At 42.0% G+C, this 18,759-nt stretch overlaps 1 protein-coding gene across 2 annotated transcripts in view; it reads left to right on the top strand.

The window, feature by feature from the left end:
- Nucleotides 1-7,117: 7,117 nt before the first annotated feature.
- The window catches only part of TRPM7 (transient receptor potential cation channel subfamily M member 7), a 53,521-nt gene continuing 41,879 nt past the window's right edge, over nt 7,118-18,759 (top strand). The window contains exon 1 of one of the 2 annotated variants that reach the window (XM_032699761.1): nt 7,118-7,487. In XM_032699761.1, coding sequence (XP_032555652.1) covers nt 7,485-7,487 — 3 coding nt within the window. In that variant the 5' untranslated portion in view covers nt 7,118-7,484. The remainder of the gene's footprint in view (nt 7,488-18,759) is intronic. The other variant, XM_032699762.1, reaches the window with a different exon arrangement.

The raw sequence follows: 18,759 nt of genomic DNA, 5'->3' as shown, positions 1-18,759 counted from the left end.
TCCATTGTTAAGGCTGCTCCATTTGACACACTGGTGAAACTGTAAATCTCAAAATTGCAAGAGAGGTAGTTTCTTCTGAGGAAGAGGATGCTTGCCTGTTTAGATCAGTCCAATCTTTACAATACAGTTCCATTTAGACACAAGAGCAAGCTTTTCCATGTGAGTGTGGTCAAACACTGGTGTAAATTGCACAGAGAGAGGGTGGAGTTGGAGTTTCCACCCTTGGAGATACTCAATATACAAGTGGACACAGGCCTGGCAGCCTGCTCTGAGCAGAGGGGTTGGAGTAGGCAACCTACAGAGGAGCATTCCACCTCTACTGCCCTGATTATTAAGGCTTTTTTTTTTTTCTTCTTGTTTTCCAGCTTCAATAATCTGCACTTTTTTTTATTCATGGAAAAACTCGAATATTGTCACCTCAATATAGGTTTGATTTTTTTCACTTGGAATAATTTACTTATACTAAACTGTTAGACTTAAGCACATTTAAAAGTTGTCTTTGGATGTGCAATGCTTTCAAAAGCTGAAGCACTGTTTTATTTTCAAGTAGCCTATACAGCACATTTTCTGAGTGAATGGTTTATCTTTACGATTTTTAAGGAAAGAAGGAGAAGGGCAACTCAGACTGTTATCCCTTTTGTCAGAAGTGAGTGATCAAAGTTCAAGGTTTTGTGTGCTTGAGAGAGGTTGACGGTGGAGGCTCAGGTATCTCTGGAATTCCTGTTATTGATAAAGAATGTGCAAAATCCTGTTTCCCTGAATACAGGGGGCATCAAATAGCTGAGAATAGGTTTTTTGCTTGCAGCTCACAGACCTTTTAACCAAGAAAGTGTTTAGATCAAAGAGCTTTTAGCTTTTTGTCAGGAGTGTGCTCACAGGTATTCTGCTGTCTGGTTTCAGTGACAGTAATGTAAAACAAACTGATCATCTCCTTATCTGTGTTATGGCCCCACCGACTTTCTGGGGTTGCATTGTTGGTGTAACAGCCAGATTTAGATTCGGAAACAAAACAAAGTAAGGGAAAGTTTTTGCAGTTTCATCAAGGGTTGAAATGTGCTCGTGCTGGTTCTCCCAACGTTTTGCAGAACTGCTACCACAATGTATCAACTTGTGTATTGTACATGCTTGGGAATACGAGGAAATTTGACAGGTTAATTGCTGAATTAAAAGTTCAGCAATAGCTCAGTTAATTTAATTTCCACCTTTGTTGTGATGTGTCCCTGTCAAAGCTCAGGAAAAGTGGGCCTCTTTTAATTAAATATTTCTTTCAAAATGTAATGGAAACTTACGCTGGGAAATTAATCCATCCTTGTGGATTTAAGGCAACTCCAGAAAATTAGCAAACAGGTAAGTGAGTATTTCTGTGGTAGCTGATTTCAAAAATAAATTTTATAAGTAAATTTACGTTACAGTAACAATGGAACCAAGACCAAATACCCACTGGTGCCTTTTCTCCAAGAAATAGAACAGCAAGCCTCCACAGGACAAAGTGATACTTTTGTCATGGTCACTGTCAAATAAGAGTTTAAAGTTGGACAATTAAGACCAGTCTCATGTAAATTAAATTTACATTTTGATTAAGAGTTATCTATCCCTAAATTAAAAAAAACCCCAAAACTATAAAGGAGCAGAGCTCTGTGAACTTGTCCCCAGTTTCTAAAATTCAGGCACCTCTGCCTCTTGCTGCTTTGCTTGCTGGTTCAGGCAGTGCAATCCTGGAAGGAGATGCTACACCTCTGCTTCTTGCACATGGAGCTTCTCTGTGCAAAGGCCACCTCACTGACCACCGTGTACCTACTCAGCTGCTAACAAGTGAAAACACAAGAATTTGTGAGCCCAAAAATTGCAGCAGGAACAATTTTCACAGGGAAGCTTGAGAAATTCTAAAAAAAAATTATGGAGGGAGAAAGTTCAGAAGGAACAAAACTGAGATAAAGTTGTTTTAGTTGCATTTTTAAAGGCAGGTACTGATAAAATCTTGCAAAGGGCCATTATTATGTTGTAAATGTACCCACACAGTTCCTGGCAGCTGCTGGTTTTACACATCTAAATAGAGATGAATGTGGCACACCCTTGGCAGTTTTGTGCAAGACTTCAGCCTTTGTGGGTTAAGCTCTCAAATGCAGTTTTCTGAGCAGGAAGTAATGTGTCATATTCCCAAATACAGGATACACTTACATTTTACTTTAGAGGATGGGTTGGGTAATGTATCTCTTTTTGTATACTCATGGAGCATCTGAAAGGACAAATCCCACATTCAGAACTGCATGTGCTCAGTTAGCTCATTAATTTGATGTCCTTTTCTATTAATAGGGAGTATCTTTAATGCAGATTTTAAAAATGGAAAACCTACCCCCTCAGTTGCCTAATTGGGATGTGACAAGCCATGTTGCAAAGCTGAACTTGAGCTACTCGTTTTGCACTGTGAGCTTGTTGTGTTTGGTCATCGAGTCCTTTGTGCTGCCATCAGAAAGCCACCCTACAGCCCTTTCCTATTGTTGGGGGTGATTTGCCACTCCTAGCAAAGCACTGAAGCACTGAGAAGCCTCACATACCATTCCCTGCATCTGTGTTGCAAAGTGGCTGACTTTGCCCTTAGCTAACACCTAAATGCAGTGTTGTTAGAGAGGAGCTGAACTGCACTGGTGGCCTTCAGGTGATACCAGATCAGTTCTTTTATCTCCAAAGGCACCTCCATCTTCTCTTTTTATGGTTTTGGTGGCACAGTAAGCTGTCAATGTTACTTTGTCAATTTTAATACGTGAGCAGTTTTGTTACTTTAGTTTAAATACATACATTGCTTGTGAGATTGGAGTCTAAAACAGCTACAGGGAATAATTTGTTTTATGACTGTTAAATATGCAAAATTAATTTTTGTACATTTTTCTCCTGCTATATCTTGAATTTACCCTGGATTTCATGATCTCTTTCTTAAATGTACAGCTAAGACACTTGTTTCTTTTGAGGGAATACCTCTTCTTAGCTGTTAAAGCTAACACATTGCTCAGACTAACTACTTTTTGACTTCAAAACCTTGGTATAATGCAAAAAGCTTACTAAACCTTTGATACCTCTTCAGAAGATATGTGACTCTGGAGTGTACCACGTGCCAACAAAGTAATTACTAAATAGTGGAAAAACTGTGATGTTACGCATTTTTTAAGTTTTATTTTCCCCAGCATCAGTGGCAAGAAGCCTCCTCCTTTTAGGTTGTAATTCCGAAGTGGTGTGATTAAGAGCAATAGGCTGTTTCTACTTAATCCCATTTTGAAACAGTGTATTTTGATTTGCTACAAAGTTTCATGTTTGTAACGTTATTTGGTACTGGAGGAACTGTTTTCACAAGAAGTCAGCAACACCAGCACTAGAAAAACCTTTCACAAATAATGGAGGGGACTTAGAGTTCCCATTAACCTGTGTCATAGTATGGTTTTTTCCCTACTTGACAAATTTTGAACTTTTATGTGGAAAAAAGAAAGGTTTCTTCAGTCTTCAGGAGTAGCAGTCACAACGTAAACTGCTGAGTTTCCACTGTAGCTGAACAGCTGATTTACCTGGATAAATCAGAAGTAGATAAACCTGTGTCCAACCAAAGGGGAAAAAAAAAAGGCATTTGGGATAATTCACCTCTGTTTGAAAAATATGAAAAGTGAACTAATTATAACTCTTTTCCACAACAGGTTACTGTAGTAAGGGATAAAAAAGATTTTCTAAACAGAATCTGTTTGACCTTAAGTTGGATAGTAACTAGATCTCCTTATCAGTTGGCATTTGTGACTGATTTAACTACTTGAATTTCAGCACTTATTTTGAATAACTGCAGAATAGCAGCACATATCTGGTAAAACTTTTTATAGAATCAAACAAAGTTAAAACCAAGGTTACTTTCGTTTAATAGTAACCCATTTCATTTGTCATCAAGAGGAATGCTGTATTTTTTTTCAGTGCATGAGTCAGTAGTTCATCTATGTGAGGGTGAGTGAGTAATGAAACAGGAGCATCCTGGCTATTGGATATTGCAATATTGAGATAAGGGCTTCCTTAGATAGATTTCTTATACTTTAGCACTTACAGTGTGATCGAGTTATAGCTGGTTTAATATCATGCAGAACCTATTAAGGTTAACATCACAAATTTTATTAGTGCTGGTTATGATTATACAACAAACTCAACATGTCAAGGACAGACTGGTAGCTTAATTTGAGATACAAAAATGAGATACAAAAGGAGTTTAAACCGGTTATATTCAATTTGAGATAGCAGAAGCTTGCTTCAGGTTAAAGGTCCTTAAATGCAGTGAGGTATAAAATAATGCTTCATTATTTCCTTGTCATTCACAGCTGACAGCTGTTGATTTGGAAGGAGATATCAAAGGAATTTTGAGTTGAGTATTGTTGTGACGGAAAGGTAACAGTGTGACAAGTAGCAAATATTTCTCCTGTTGCTCATCCCTCTAAGGCTGAGGTAGAGTGATTCACAAGATTTAACATCTGAACATAAAAGAATTCACCTTTTAGTGACTAACTCTGCTAGCTTAGGGTCAAATCATGCCATGTTCTATATGGCTGATCCAAGTAATAAAAGGATATAAGGTGAGTTCCCTAGGCCATGTGCCATCACTGCCAGGTCACAGGGATGGATCTCACTGGGGCACTGTGTCCTGCCCCCCTTCCCAACACTCTGAGAGCTGCTGCTCCCCCAGACAGCATGAGGCAGAGAGGATGTTGATGACTCATTTTCCTTTCACTTTCATCACAAGCTGTTCCAGTGAAACAAATGTGCTCTCTCTCCATCTAACCTTAATCACAGTTCAACTCTCCAACAATTTGTTGTCAATCTCTCTACAGTTTTGCAGGATCAACAGGGAAAAAACCCATGGAAATTCCTCACCTCAAACATGGGACTTGATCTCAGAGGTCTTTTCCAACCTAGTTGACTCTGTGATTCTATGTTCTCCTAAAACTACAGCTTGTACCAGAGAAGATTCATGTTCAGGCTGGCCTCCAGCTACTTTTTCCTAATTTCCTTGCTCCTTCTAGCTCCTGGGTTCACAAATATGAAATTTAGAGGCCAACATGATAACCAGTATAGCCCAAATATTGCTGTGAGACTGTGAGATGAAATAAAGGATCTAGTTATAGAAGAATTTGCTCATTAACTTAATGTGGAATGTGAGCTTTAGATAATTAATGAATTAGAAAGGGAAGAGGAAGAGAGGAAGTAGGAATGGGGTAATTTCTCAGAAATGCTTTATGGTGTTAACTGAGGAATTCAGAAATCCCCCACTTTCTCTGCTTTCCTTTGGAAAGTTCTTGAATCATCTCCAAAAATATTTTACTGGGCTTCCACTGCTCCTGTTCCTGCTCCCTAAGCCAAGAACTAGCACATGGGAATTCAGGCAGGAACAAGTAGCTGCACATCAGAAGGCTTGGGACTTCTACAGTAAGAGAGTAAATGTAGCCTGTTCATTGTGTGATCTTTTACTCAGAACTAATTTAACTTTTTCCTGGAAAAGCCAAATTTTCCTATTCTATGAAAATTGGGAGTCCTAGGAACCTAATTTTCATACGTATGTAAAATAGCACGAATTTTTCAGAAGTTAAAACAAGCATTAGGAGCTCCCCTGCAGCTGAGGAACTCCCTGCAGCAACACCCTGATGTGAGCTGGATGCTGCAGGTGCTGGGTCTTCTCAAATTTGCATCTATTGTTTGCAGTAAAGGGGTCCTGGTACCAGAATTTACAACTGGATGTTGTGTTTCTTGTTATCCATAGTTCTGTTTAAGCTTTCAGCTGCCACTTCTGCTGCCTTCTTTTTTCTTTTTTAAGCTTGGTTTGATTTTTGATCATCCCTGTCTAATAATTGGAGTGTGTCTAGTGAATTTGGTAGTATACCAACCCTCAGACTCTTAAGAAACTGTTTCTGTCATGCTGTGGCTCATCAGTTTTTGGCTGCATGAGCAGAGCCCTGTTACCCTGTGATGCACAAGCCCATGGTTTAAGTGGGAGCACACACTGTCAGCTCAGCCCAATACTGTGGCAGTTAATGTTGGCATTTTGCAGCAAGGGGAGACAGATGATAATTGATTCAACAACTCACAACAGCTGACAAATGATCAGGCCTGACAATGAAAAATCGAAGGTTTTAAATTAACTTGAATGTTTGGGTGGAGTTTTTACGTAATTACTGCTCTTGTATGGCTATGGCATTTTAAAAATGGTACCAGGACCTTTGAGCCAGATTTAGCTCACTTTTCATTGTGAGGGAAACACTGAACTATTGAACTGCATATGTCTTAAATAAAAGTTAATGACAACATAATATTAGATACATACTTCAAATGCAAAATTTTTCTAGGACATCCTTAATTTTTTGCATTTAGGGAACACAAATAATTAGAGCCACACTTAGTTAATCTCTCTTCCCTTACAAATGCTATTTACTGTAGCATAAAGTTTGTTTCAAAAGATATATAATGATGCATACAATTATTGTATGAGCTTTTTCCGTTTGCAGTACCGATTCTCCAAGTTTGGAGATTGCGTACAGGGACAAAAGAAGACAAGTTTCCTGCCCTGGGCAGTTCTTAATCTAAACTGGGAAGTGAGTTGATTGCAGTGGAAGGAATGCATCCACCTTTTTCTCTCCAAAACGAACTTTCCCTCAGTTTCGCTCAGCCCGGTTACAGGGTTCGGGCGCTGCCATGTGTAAGCGGGGCTGGTGAACGAATCTGAACTAATGCTGTTCCCTGCTCTGTAGCTCAAATTAGGAAAAACGCGGGTCATTTTCCGAAGGCAGCAGCCGGCGGGAATGTGCCCGGGCTGAGGTGACACATCGATATCGATAAGCGGAGCCCCGGTCCCTGCCCTCGGGGCAGCCGCGCAGTCCGATGCGAGGCCCATGTCTTTGCGGAGGTTGTGGAGTGTGGAGCCCCCAACCTCTGAACCCGCGCGTTCCCAGCCCGGAGGGTTCCTGTCCCGGGAAGGTCCGTTTTTAACCTCTCCGCCGTTACCTCACCAGCACGGCCGCTGCCCACCGGCAGCCACTGCCACCTTTCCGGGGCATCTCGGGGCTCCCCCGCCGTGCGCAGGGGCCGAGACACCCGCGCCCCTCCCGGCCGGGCAGCACCGCCCCGGCCGCCCCCTCCTCCCCCGGGGGCGGTGCGCGCTGACGCGGCAGCGCCGCGGCTCCTCCACCGGCCGAGTCGCACAATTATGAGAAAGAGGCGCCGGGCCGAGACCGCCGCCAGCCCTGGGTCCCGGTGTGGAGCCGAACCAGCGCCGTCCTCCGCACCCCGCGCCTCCCTTCGCCCCCCGTGCGCCGTCCTCGCCCGGCCGCTCCCCACCCAGCGCTCCGCTGCCGCCGAGCCCAGCCCCGATAGATGGAGACAGGCCCCGCCACCGCCGACGCCGAACCACGAGCAGGAGCTGCCCGGCGAGAGGAGAACCAGAGTCGGCGCCGAGACCCAGCCCGGCCCTGAGGAGAATGGTGAGGGTGTTCGGGTGCCGCGGCGGCGGGGCCGGAGCGCCCGGCGGGGCGGGGGAAGGGACGGGGCGACCGGCTCAGACCTGTCCCAGCCGGCTGCCGCGGGTCCCGGCCGCCCCGAGCCGCCTCCCCGCCCGGGGAGGAGGGAGCGGGGGCACCCCCCGGGCTGTGCCCCCAGCCCGCGGGGGAGGCTCGGGCGCCGCGGGGCCGGTCCCAACAACCGCGGGGCGCCCCGGCGTCCCCCGCTCATCGCTCCCCGCCCGCGGGCCCGGCCGGGAGCGACCCGACCCGCACCGCCGGGCGAGGCTCCCGCCGCCGCCCTCCCCGCCTGTGCCCCGGGACAGCCGCGGGGCCGCGGCCGCTCCCCCGGGCACCCTCCGCGCCCCGCGCAGCGCCGGGTCCCGCGGCCGAGGGACCGCAGTGCCGGGGAACGGCAGCGCCCGGTGAGTGCTCCGGCCGAGCGCTGCCCTGCCCGGCAGGACGGTTTGGTGTAACACCGCGGTTCACACGCTGCGCTGTGTGCTCTCTGGGCTGCTGCAGTTCTCCCCTTCTCATCTTTCCACCTAGTGAATGTGGGGTTTTTTTTGGTTTCTGTGTTGTCATGTACAAGGGAGCATATAAAGAGTTAGAAAGCGATGTGTGAGCGTCTGTAAAGAAACACAATTTTAACTCCAGCTCTTTCTTCTGACTGCTGCTCCGTTCTTTATCCTTATAAGTTTATTCCTTAGTTGATATTTATAGAATCTAGAGTGATTCGTCACATCAAGTGCTTTCAAATAATTTTGAAAATCTAAGTGTGGATTTCTGCGGTCTGTTTGAACACCCGGTTAAGTGCTTTGTTTCATTTTAAATAAAGGTGTTTTATTTCACGGTATTTTGTTCCAGCCCACAAGGATTCAATGCCCGTCAGTTCTTCCATTTCTGAGTATATCTGTGAACTGTGTGGAAATGTGGGTTGTCTTTTTCTAGAATCTGCAAATCCAGCACTCCCCTAGGAAGAAGCTGAAAATGCAGCCTTCTGTTCTGACTTGAAAGAGTGCTTGGCATCTCCCAGTTGTGTGGTACTTGCTCTTCTCGACTGAAGTGATTTCGTGTTGGGGTTTTTTTTCTGTTTGTTTGTTTTTAGTTTTGGAGAGTGGAGCTTTTTGTTTGGTTTCATTTTTTAGTTTAGCTCTGGAGGGTTTTTTGGTGCTGACATAGCCTGGAAATGTACAAATTGGTTTTCGCCATCATAGATTTGTAAACTCTAGGCTCAGCAGTTTTTCTGTCATTGTAACATTTTTGCAATGTTTTATATTTGCCGTGTATTTACTAAATATTTTGAAACCACTGTTTAACAGGTGTTTTGCCTGAGTTGAATATAGGACATTTTATGCAAGTTCATTTTGTTAATAACTTCCTTACTACTCCATGACTATTTCGTAGCTTTGAATAATTGCTGGACAGTGTCCAACATTAAATCAGGAATTATTCTAAGGAGTGAAGTTGTTCAGTGTAGCAATTCTGGCTGTTCAGTCTTTTTTTTTAAATGTGTCTGTGTGGGTGAGATAAGTGTCTGCTAGATCATCCTTCATGCCTTCTGGTATGAGGCCATTCCTGACTTTGCTATTTCAAGTGTGTGGGGGGGAACCTTTCTGCATGTGGAGCTGTTTAGGCTGGATTTGGACTGTTTGTACCTTAGTTTCCTGATGTTGTACTTTGATTTTTTTTTTTATTTGCTTACCATACAAAGGCACCTTGAAACATCACCTCACATTTGACAGTTATCTCACGTTTAAGGATACTGTATCAGATCATCTACTGCCCCACATGGGTTATCTTGGAAAGAGTTACTCCATTGTGTTTTAAAGGTTCCTTTCTTTCCTTATCCCTTGAGGCTCTGCCTAACTAGTCCTGCTGCATTACCATTTTGTCTTACCACATCAGTCCTGCTTTCTCGGCTCTGCTGGTGACAGACTACAGCATCCAAAGTCCTCTCTTTTCTCACAGTTGTCTTTGCCACATGCTGTGCTTCCTTTTCCTGGAAACTTTGGACCAACACCCTAACTTTTCATGCTTCTCCTTCATGTCACTTCGTAAGATGCATTTCTATTAACCATTCAGTCCTTGTGGACGGTCATGATGGATGAATATTCTCTAAACAAAACAATATTGTTTTGAACTTAAATAACAATACTGACACACTAGAGTTTGGCCATATTGGTTTACAATTCGATGTCAGTAAGGTTGCAAATAAATCTTTAAGAGGACTTGTCAGAAACTGTGTGTGAAGGGAGATGCTTTTAAAGTCTAAATCAGTGTTCTTGATAAAATTTTGCGTAGTAAGTTGATTTTCTTTTCCAGAAAACCCTGATTAGCCTAATTAGGAGTTTAACACATCACTATGCTAGCAGTGACACTTCTACTAAACCTCTGGTGCTGCCAACATATTGTCTGAAATAACCCCAGATTTGAAGTTTCAGTTTTTAAAGACTTGAGAATGGATTTTTAAGTGGTAGTTTATGCTTTGAAATACCAAGACAATATGAAATTATGAAATTATACTTCTCATGCCAATATACTTAGCCTGAAAAATATATATTTGTCTTTTTTTAATTGATGTTTATTTTTATTGGAATTCTCAATTTTCGTTCAGCAGTGTCTACTTTGGCTGCAATATTTGTGTGCCACATTAATTTGCTGAAACAAGTAACATTAGTTCTGTTTCTTTGTCCCTCTTTTTTAAAGGCAAAAAGAGAATAAAAGTTTTGTTTTTAAGGTGATGTTTCTTGTTTCTGTGAATAATTCCATCTTAGTGCATTTTAGCTTCAGTGGCTGAAATTTCAACAGTTGACTTTTCATCTGATAAACTACTGAATAATCTCACTCTTGGAGTATATTTAGATAAGATAGTTATAAGATTATTCAGGAAATGTCACTTTTTACCTCTGATACTGGCAACTAGTTGTGACCTCTGACAAATGAGTCTATGTGCTTCTTTGGTTCTACAAAAAATTGTCCACTTGACCTGTGGTAGAACTCGAACATTTGTTGCACACTTTCTTTGTGTTCCCTGGCCTGAAACCCTTTTCCTTTGTTGTAGTCTCTGCAGACTTGTCATAATCCTTTATTTGACTTAATCCTATCACTTTTGCTCACATAATGAGAATGCAGAGGTGACGGTGTCATATTAATATATCATGATACAACCTGTACTGAAAATGATCCGCCTAATCCCTGGTTTCTGTTATTTTTATTATGGCAAGCTTGGCTTTTCCTTTGCTTAAATTGTAGATGTTTTTGTATTTCAAGTAATAGAAAGCTAATCTAACAAAAGGAACAGAAAAAGTAAACCCCCAAAACCTTTGTATTGGCAAGCTTCACTCCCTGGCCTGGTTCAGCACGGGATTAACTTGGAACCCCTGCTGCTGTGCAGGAGAGGGGGTGGGATGTGCAGGAGGGGGGGTGGGATGTGCAGGAGGTGACTTGTCTGTTTGGCAGCAGCCCATCATTAAACAGTGTGGTCGAGCACACTGGACCTGCTGCTTCTGCCTGGGTGGCACCACAGACCCGAGCAGGGCAGTGGTGTCTCCATCCCAACTGCTCCACTGATGGAAGGAATGCTGTTTTCCTTGAGGAGTGGTGAGTTCTTTTCAGCCTTTACACCTATATTTTGCTTAAAGTAGGTGTGAGCCATTTAAAAGCAGGGACATGAGCCACTTTCTTTTACCACCAGGTTTGCTGGACCCACACTACAGCTGGAGTTTGTTTTCCCTCCCAGCTGCTCTAATTCTTGCAGGGAAGAAAGGACAGTGCAGGTTGTCTAATTGCTGTTAGGTGAGCAGAGATTTCTTACTCCCCTGTTCTTTCCCAGAAGGAAAGGCCAGTGAACTACTGATGGTATAATGAAACAGAAAAAACAAGAGAAACTGGGATAAATAACATTGTTATCCTTAGCTGTATAAGATTTCTTTTTTCCTTCCCAATATGTGGGCAAAAAGTGTTCTGAACCTATTAAAAATATGGGGAGAAAAATTACTGTGTTGCTGACTGTGGTGTTGATAGTTCTGAAAAACTGCCTTATGAAAGGGCTAGAATATTGAACTATGGCAAATGGTTTGACAGCATATGGTATAAGGATGTTATGGGATTAGTCTGTAAGATAAATATAGAGGTTTATTGCCAAGGAGAATTTAAAGTATGGTACCAGACTGACAGCACCTTGAAACCTGGTTTATAAGTTACGCATTTTTTTCCCCTTAACTAAAGATGAGGTGACATGTTACTGAAGTGGTAGGCTTGAATTAAACCTTACTTATGGGAATTTCGGGGGGGGGGAGTTTGGTTTGGTTTTTTCTTTTTTCTTAAATCCTGAAAGTTGCATCACAGTTATGGATTGTTTAATACTTATATTATTAAGAGCAATATGTTTTTTCCTGAAGCTTCTTACTCACTCTAACTTGAACTGTTTCATACATTTTATGTTGTCACATTCTCTGAAATGTTTGCACACTCTGTGTACATGGTAAACGTGCAGTTGCTGAGTTAATATCCCAACCCATCTTTATTTAATTTGATTTCAGCTGAAGGAGGATGCCATATGATTTGTGTGCTGGCATATCTGTTGATTCTTCTACAGCTGCAAAATCAGAATTTTAGAGGGTGATTCAGTAATTGAGTTGGTGCTCTGTTGTGTGTAGTTGGACAACTGATGTTTTCAGAAGATCATCCAGCTTCAGGAACATCTACTGTAGACCCTCTGTGAAGCTTTTATTGGTACTTCATCTTCAGCCTGTCTGTGGAGATCAGCAGTTTATATTCATATACAGTCCAACATGAAGTGCTTATTTTGTTTAAATGTACATCATGGGTTCTGCAAAGAGCCAATACACAGTTTCAGAGAGTGTAGATGTGTGCTTATAGTTTGTCTACATCTGAAAGTCGTGCACATGTGAATCTTACCAATGTCTAAACTTCCTGCTAGTAATTGTACCAGCAAGAATTTGGTGAGGCTTGTTTCTGAGTTGGAGAGCACTGGAACTCTTTTAAGGTCTGTGGCAGACTGGTCAAGCTTTTTGCTTCCTAGTCATGGATCCCAGAGCCTGGTCTGGATGACTCCTGGTGCTGTTGGATTGTGTATTTAATTGTTTACTGCTAATCAAAGCAGACTTTAAAGTCTTAAGTTCTGATTTGCTGATTTTTATTTTTTCTTTTTATTCTTTGCTGGCAACTTTTTGGATGATTACTGCAGTATATTTCTGCTGTGTTACACTAAAGCATTCTTACTTGAGAATACTTTCTCAGTTACAGCTCTGAATTAGTTTAATCTAGGTGTTCAGTCTTTTACTGTAAGTCTGTAATCCTCAAAGCCTGGGAAAGTGTCTGTTACAGCTCAGTCAGTCTTAACACAATGGTTTTTGTAACTGAATACCAGATTCTTTTCCATGCTTTTTTCACACTTACCTCTGCCCAAAGCAGTACTTATTTTCTTTTTCTTATCTGCTTGATTCTTGTCACCTCTGCTAAGAGTTTTCACTTTGTAGTCCCCTGACTTGTGCTGGGTGGAGTTTGGCAAGGTGTCCCTGGCTGATGGTTCTTACCCAGATGTCTGCTAATTTTTTCTCTAACGCTGCAAAGTTTTTGTGAAATGTGGACTTGAAAAACTTGGCTCTTAAAATTTAATTTTAATAAATAAATGTATGTTTTTGCCTTCTGCAAATCAATTTCTAGGTGCTTTGTTAGCAAAACTGTGTTTCACAAGCATTTACTGCTTAAAAATTTCTAGACTTTGGGCACTCTTAGAGCTAGTATAATTTAGCAGCACAGTTCTTCCCATTGTTACTCTATTGACAATATATTTCCTGGCTGACCTGGAGTGCTTCAGATGTGGCTGTGTGTACTGCAGGGTAATAATCTCAGATTATGGGTTGTTGTTCAAGCCCTTTGCTACTTGTTCCCACATCTGCCAAAACCCTTCTTAAAGGTGTAATCCAGTCTAAACTCATCTAAACTCTGGCTGTCACCCTTTCACTTGTCCCTTTATGCTTCTTCCTGCGCTCAGCCACTATTTTGGGGATCCGAACTGAATGAACTTCTGATCACCTTCTTTTTTTTCCTGGATTATTCTGTCAGTCGTTCCCCTGAATCAGCTTTCTGTGTGACTGCATAAGTGCCAGTGCTGGTATGAGTTAGGTTGGGATCATGTGCAGAGGCTTAGGAAAATGGGATTGTGGCACCCCAAACTTGCCATGAGCTGTGAAGCTGGATTGGAAGCTTGCTCTGCAGTGCCTGAGAGTTGATTTGTGCCATTGTATTAGTGTTTGGTTACTCTGTAAGTGTTGTGTTTGGTGTACATGAATGTTTTCTGTGTTGTGCACAGGCATGGATGGAGCTGTTCCATCAGGAGTCAGGTTCTGTAGCCTCTTTGAAGTATAAACTAAATGGCATTGTAGGCCTTGCCTAATTGTACTGCAGGCATGTAGTAGCTATTCTTGAGTACTCTTGTACCTAAATTCTTGTTTACAGAGGATGTTTTTCTGACTTGCTTCTCTGAGTGTGTGCTAACAGATGCAAGATCACTTGCTTTTACCAGATGTGCTGTGCTCCAGTCTGTCTTTGTGAAGCTTGTCTTGTGAGCTGCATCAAGATGAGTTTGACCCCTTCCATCAAGTTATTTTTGTTAACAAACGATTCACTGCCGGTAACTTGTCTTGCATAACAAAATCTTGCTCAGTTTTTTTCCTCTGTGTTCTTAACTTGCTGCTTATTTGCTTTTTAGTGGTATTCCCATTCCTGTTTAACTTTCTCAGGAAGCTGAACCTGTTTCTTTGGGGTAGGAGAGACCAAAGCTGCATTCTCCTAATGAGCCTGCCAGAGCTGAGCACAGCAGCCGTGTGGACAAGGTTCAAAGGCGGTCATGCTGATGTGCAACGTCGTTAAAATTGCACGTAGATTGGCTTTGTGTAGGGAGCTTAATGCAGCGTTCTAGTTTGTGGCTAGAGCCAGCCTGAAAAAGCTGTTTGCTTTCCAAGCCTGTCTCTGTGGCTGCTGCGGTCACACAGGTCTTTAGTCAGGCATAACTTCAGTCACCTGGATGGGTTAAATTATGCATGTGCTTAAGCGACACATGATTGGAGCCTAAAAATACCAGTTGTGTAATTACAGAACTGTTAATCAACTTTCTCTTCAATTATAAAAATCAGTTAATCTACAAGAGTAGGTGCAGTTAATGATGTTTTAAATGTCAGAGTCTTACCAGTTTCTCGTGCGTTCGCTGGCTGCAGTGTTTTCTGTAGTTTGCAGAATTCTGTTAAACAGCAAATTTAATAAAACATCAGCTGAAGAGTACATGACTGGGTGATCTTCTGGCCACAAAGTTCGAGAGTGATTGATCTTGAAGGAATTCCTGCTCATGGTAGTAATCTTGCACTGGGGAAAGAGTGATGAATCACTGATCCCATAGCTGACATCCTACACAATCTTCTAGGAGCTTAACATCATCTGGTGGGGCAATGCCTCTGGATACAGAACTAGTTGGAAGAGCCCCTCTCCTCCTCATTTCACAAACTCTAGTTTACTGACTCTGTAACTGCTGCTGAAGATGTTCATGGGGTTATGCTGCAGGCTGGCCCATGTGGAGTTTGGGATGGACATACGCCTCTTAAACTGGCATCAAAATGGCTTTGCAGCCTGAGGCATTGAAAAGCAGAAATATCTCCTTAACTAACCTTTGTCCTTTTAATTTGTGCCAGCTTCAGAAATACTCTTGATGAGGATTTATGCCTTTGCCTCATTAAGCAATTGGTCTGTCTTAGTCTTGGTTTCTTTTATAAAAATCTTATGCAGAAAAATCCCTTTTTAATTTTCAGCTGTAGAAAACCTGTGGTTTGTATGCATGCAGCTTTTCCTCCATAAATCTCACAGCTTTACGTGCAACTCGGGGACTCTTCACTGTTAAGTTCTCTGTAACTGTTTTGGATGCATTAGTGAAACAATGTGGCCTTTTTATGTTACTTATATAGGGAAAGAGGGCGGAAAACACTCATCATCCTTGTCGTGGTTTGGGCTGCCGGCTCGTGTTACAGGTGAAGGTTCTGTGGTGATGAAGGCTGCTAACAAACAGGTCATTCATTGTGTGAATGGATCATCTGGTTGTGCTTGGTGTTTTGTAGCCCACAAGAGAAATATTTGGTACCTGTATAATCATAGTACTTTTCTGGACAATATGATGCAATAAGCTTTGGGTTGTGCTTTCTTCCTGGTGTAGAAAATCTGCCATCAGAAAAATCTCATCTTCAGGTTGTAGGAAAATGTTTTCTGGTCACACACATGTAGGCAATCTGCAGAATCAGGTGGGCTTCACAGAGAGGGGGAGGATTATTCACAAAAGCTAATTAGGCAGCAAGTCCCCAGGCTTGCTCAGAGGAGATGGAGGGGGATTCAGAGCAGCTCTTTTCTCTTCTCTCTGTAAAGAGGATGTAGAAAAATTAGCACTGCTGAGATAAGATTAGTCTTTTTGACTGTCCTCTTGGGTGTCATTACTGAATTTTTCAGGTCTTTTCCAACAAATGTAAAGATCTTGCATGTAGGACAAGAAAAATCCTTTGTAATTAATGTATTAGGACTTGGATTTTAATTATACAGTGAATTAGAAAAAGTCTTCAATGCCAGATGAGAATGGATGCTACTCTCAAATACAGGGTATCTGCTCACCTAAAATGTGACCTTAGGCAACACGTTCCTGCTTCACTGGCAGCTCTCTGAGGAATAAAGAAATACAGTCTTAGCTTCCTTTCCTTCCTCAACATCAGGATACATGTGCTTTAAAAAAAAAAATCTCTTGGTGTGACAGATCTGTAGTCCTTTCCTGGATGCCTGTAGTCGGTGTGCTTTTGGGGATTATTTTGAGGTACCTTGACAGTATGCTTGGATCAGCTCAGCTGTTTTGCCAACCCACTGTATTTCTGCTACCAAAGGGAACTCCTACTTCCCTTGTTCCCACCCTGATCATGGCCATGTGATCCTTTCTTGTGCCTTAGTTTTCTGCCCAGTTTGCATCTGAATCTGTTTGTTCTAATATCAAATCTACCTGCTTTTTTAGGGGTCCCAATCAAACCCAAAGGGCGAAGTAGCAGGAGAATGAGTGGGAGGGCAGAGTAGCTCAGGAGGGCACTTGCTCTGCTTTTCTTCTCTGACTGCACCCTCACTTTATAATTTGAAGAATTGCATCTGTTAAAGCAAATATTTCCCCTGTGTTTCTTGGCTTTGCCAGGATCTCCACCTCCTTTACTGGTGTCTTTTGTTTCTCTAGAGTGATTGTCTTCACTCCTTTTCCAGTAGACCAGGGAGGAGTCCGTCCCAGGTATAAGTCCAGCACAGCTTAGACAGGCCTTTGTGCCACATACCACTCAGCATGGGTGAGTTTTACTGGAATTGAGTATGCTGGAAGAAATCATCATAAATAGAAAACATTTTCCAAGTGCAAGTTGTGCTGTGGTCTCTCAGTATCATTTAATTAGTTGTTTCCCTCAACCTGCAAAAAACCCCCGAACAATCCAAAAAACCAAAAAAAAAGGTTAGTTTATTTCTAAAAATAGTATATTTAGTTTCTGAGTAATTATTTAAATATGTAGTATTTAATGTAGGTGTGCCTCTAAAAGCATCAATAGCTCAAATAACTGTTTGTTCCCCTCAAAAACTGAGAGTGGAAATTCTTAAAAGTGCCTAAATAAACATCATATATTGAGATAGTAATTAGCTGCTTTCGCATTTACCTTAATAAAGACCCAGTTAAGTTTCTTCTTTGCATTTTTCTAGAGTAAACAGAAACTACTTGAATGATTTTAGTGGAGAACTTTATCTTCTGATAAGAGTGTAGGTACATGGATGTCTCTAGAATGCTGTCAGGCTACTTATGCCCTGAGATGAGGGCTGTAGTCTGTGCAGTCCTGAGCAGCTGAGGGCCTTGCTGTGACAGGAGAGCTGGTTCTTAGGCTTGACAAGCAGTGCAAGTGTAACTGAATCCAGTAGCTCTTTGTTAGCGAGCTGGATTTAAAAATGCTTGAGTCTATGTGATTCTACAGCAGGTGAGCTATAGCAAATTCTTGTTTTGGCTTGCTTTTATCCCAGCTCATCCTACTTTCTCCATCTCATTCTAATCTCCCAAGAACTCTGACTAAAATGTTTGCTTCCCCTACTGTAGCTGGCAACTACTGACACACTGGTGTGCACAGGCAGGGACAACACAGAGGAGTTAATGTGATGTACCCCATCACACCTTCAGAGTCCTGCCCTTGGGTGGTGCCCATATTTCCCTTAGCAAGGATGTGAAGGCAGTCAGGGCTTGTATAACTGACGTCGGTCTCCTTCAGACATCAGCTCTGTTCCTGATAGTTTAATACTAGCCTGAAACCAGTCTAAGACTTATTTTCTTCTCTGAGTTACATTGCAGAACTTCTACAAAATTATTTTCTTAATAATACTCACTGCTAAAGTGAACAAAATTCCAAATCTGTTTCGTGTGGGTCTTTGGCTGTGTATTTGCTGACAGACCTCTTTCCTAGTGTCGGTGGTTTTGATTATAACAATGAATTTTTCCTGATACTGTGTCTAAAGATAAGTTATGTGAAATGTCCTCATCCTTAGCAGTGGTCTGGTGCTGTCACCTATTTCGTGTGCCCACTAGTATCTTCTCTTGCTCTTCCTATTCAGAGAAATATTATTGATCTATGATAATTAACGTGGACATAAGGCTTACAGGTTTATAGTTTTTTTTGGTTTTGTTTTAAATATATATATTCAAAGGGTTGTTTGAGGCCAGCTATGTCAAAAATTCTTTGGTGATAACAAGTTTCCATTGCTCTAGTGAGTTAATAATAGCCTACTTAAGTCAACAGGCACCAAAATCTTTGCTGTGATGATAGAGAAGTGTATTTCTTTGTACGACATGAAAAATAAGTCAGATCTGTAAACTGAAGAGACTAAGAAAGTGGTAGAGCAAGATAAACAGCATCCACCCATTCAGTTCACTTTTATAGTTGTAATGTGCTTCAGCACCTAGTGCATTAATCAGATATTCATGCACTTCATGAACCAGAAAGGGAGGACCTTTCTTAAATCTGCAGTTCAAATACTGCTGAAATCCACCCCTTGCATCAGGGGAAGGAGTGTGCAACCTGTTTGCTGTCTATGAATAGGGGCTGCCAGAGCTGGGCTTTCTTCATCTGGGAACAAATCAGAAGCAGATCAAGGGCAGGATTAATTATTTGACTGGTCCATGAGCCTTTTCCTACTACTG

This window comes from Chiroxiphia lanceolata, chromosome 12 (genome assembly GCF_009829145.1).
Source record: "Chiroxiphia lanceolata isolate bChiLan1 chromosome 12, bChiLan1.pri, whole genome shotgun sequence".
Lineage (NCBI taxonomy): Eukaryota > Metazoa > Chordata > Aves > Passeriformes > Pipridae > Chiroxiphia > Chiroxiphia lanceolata.
Note: the sequence above shows the minus strand (reverse complement) of the source record. Positions and strands in the feature narration are given on the sequence as shown.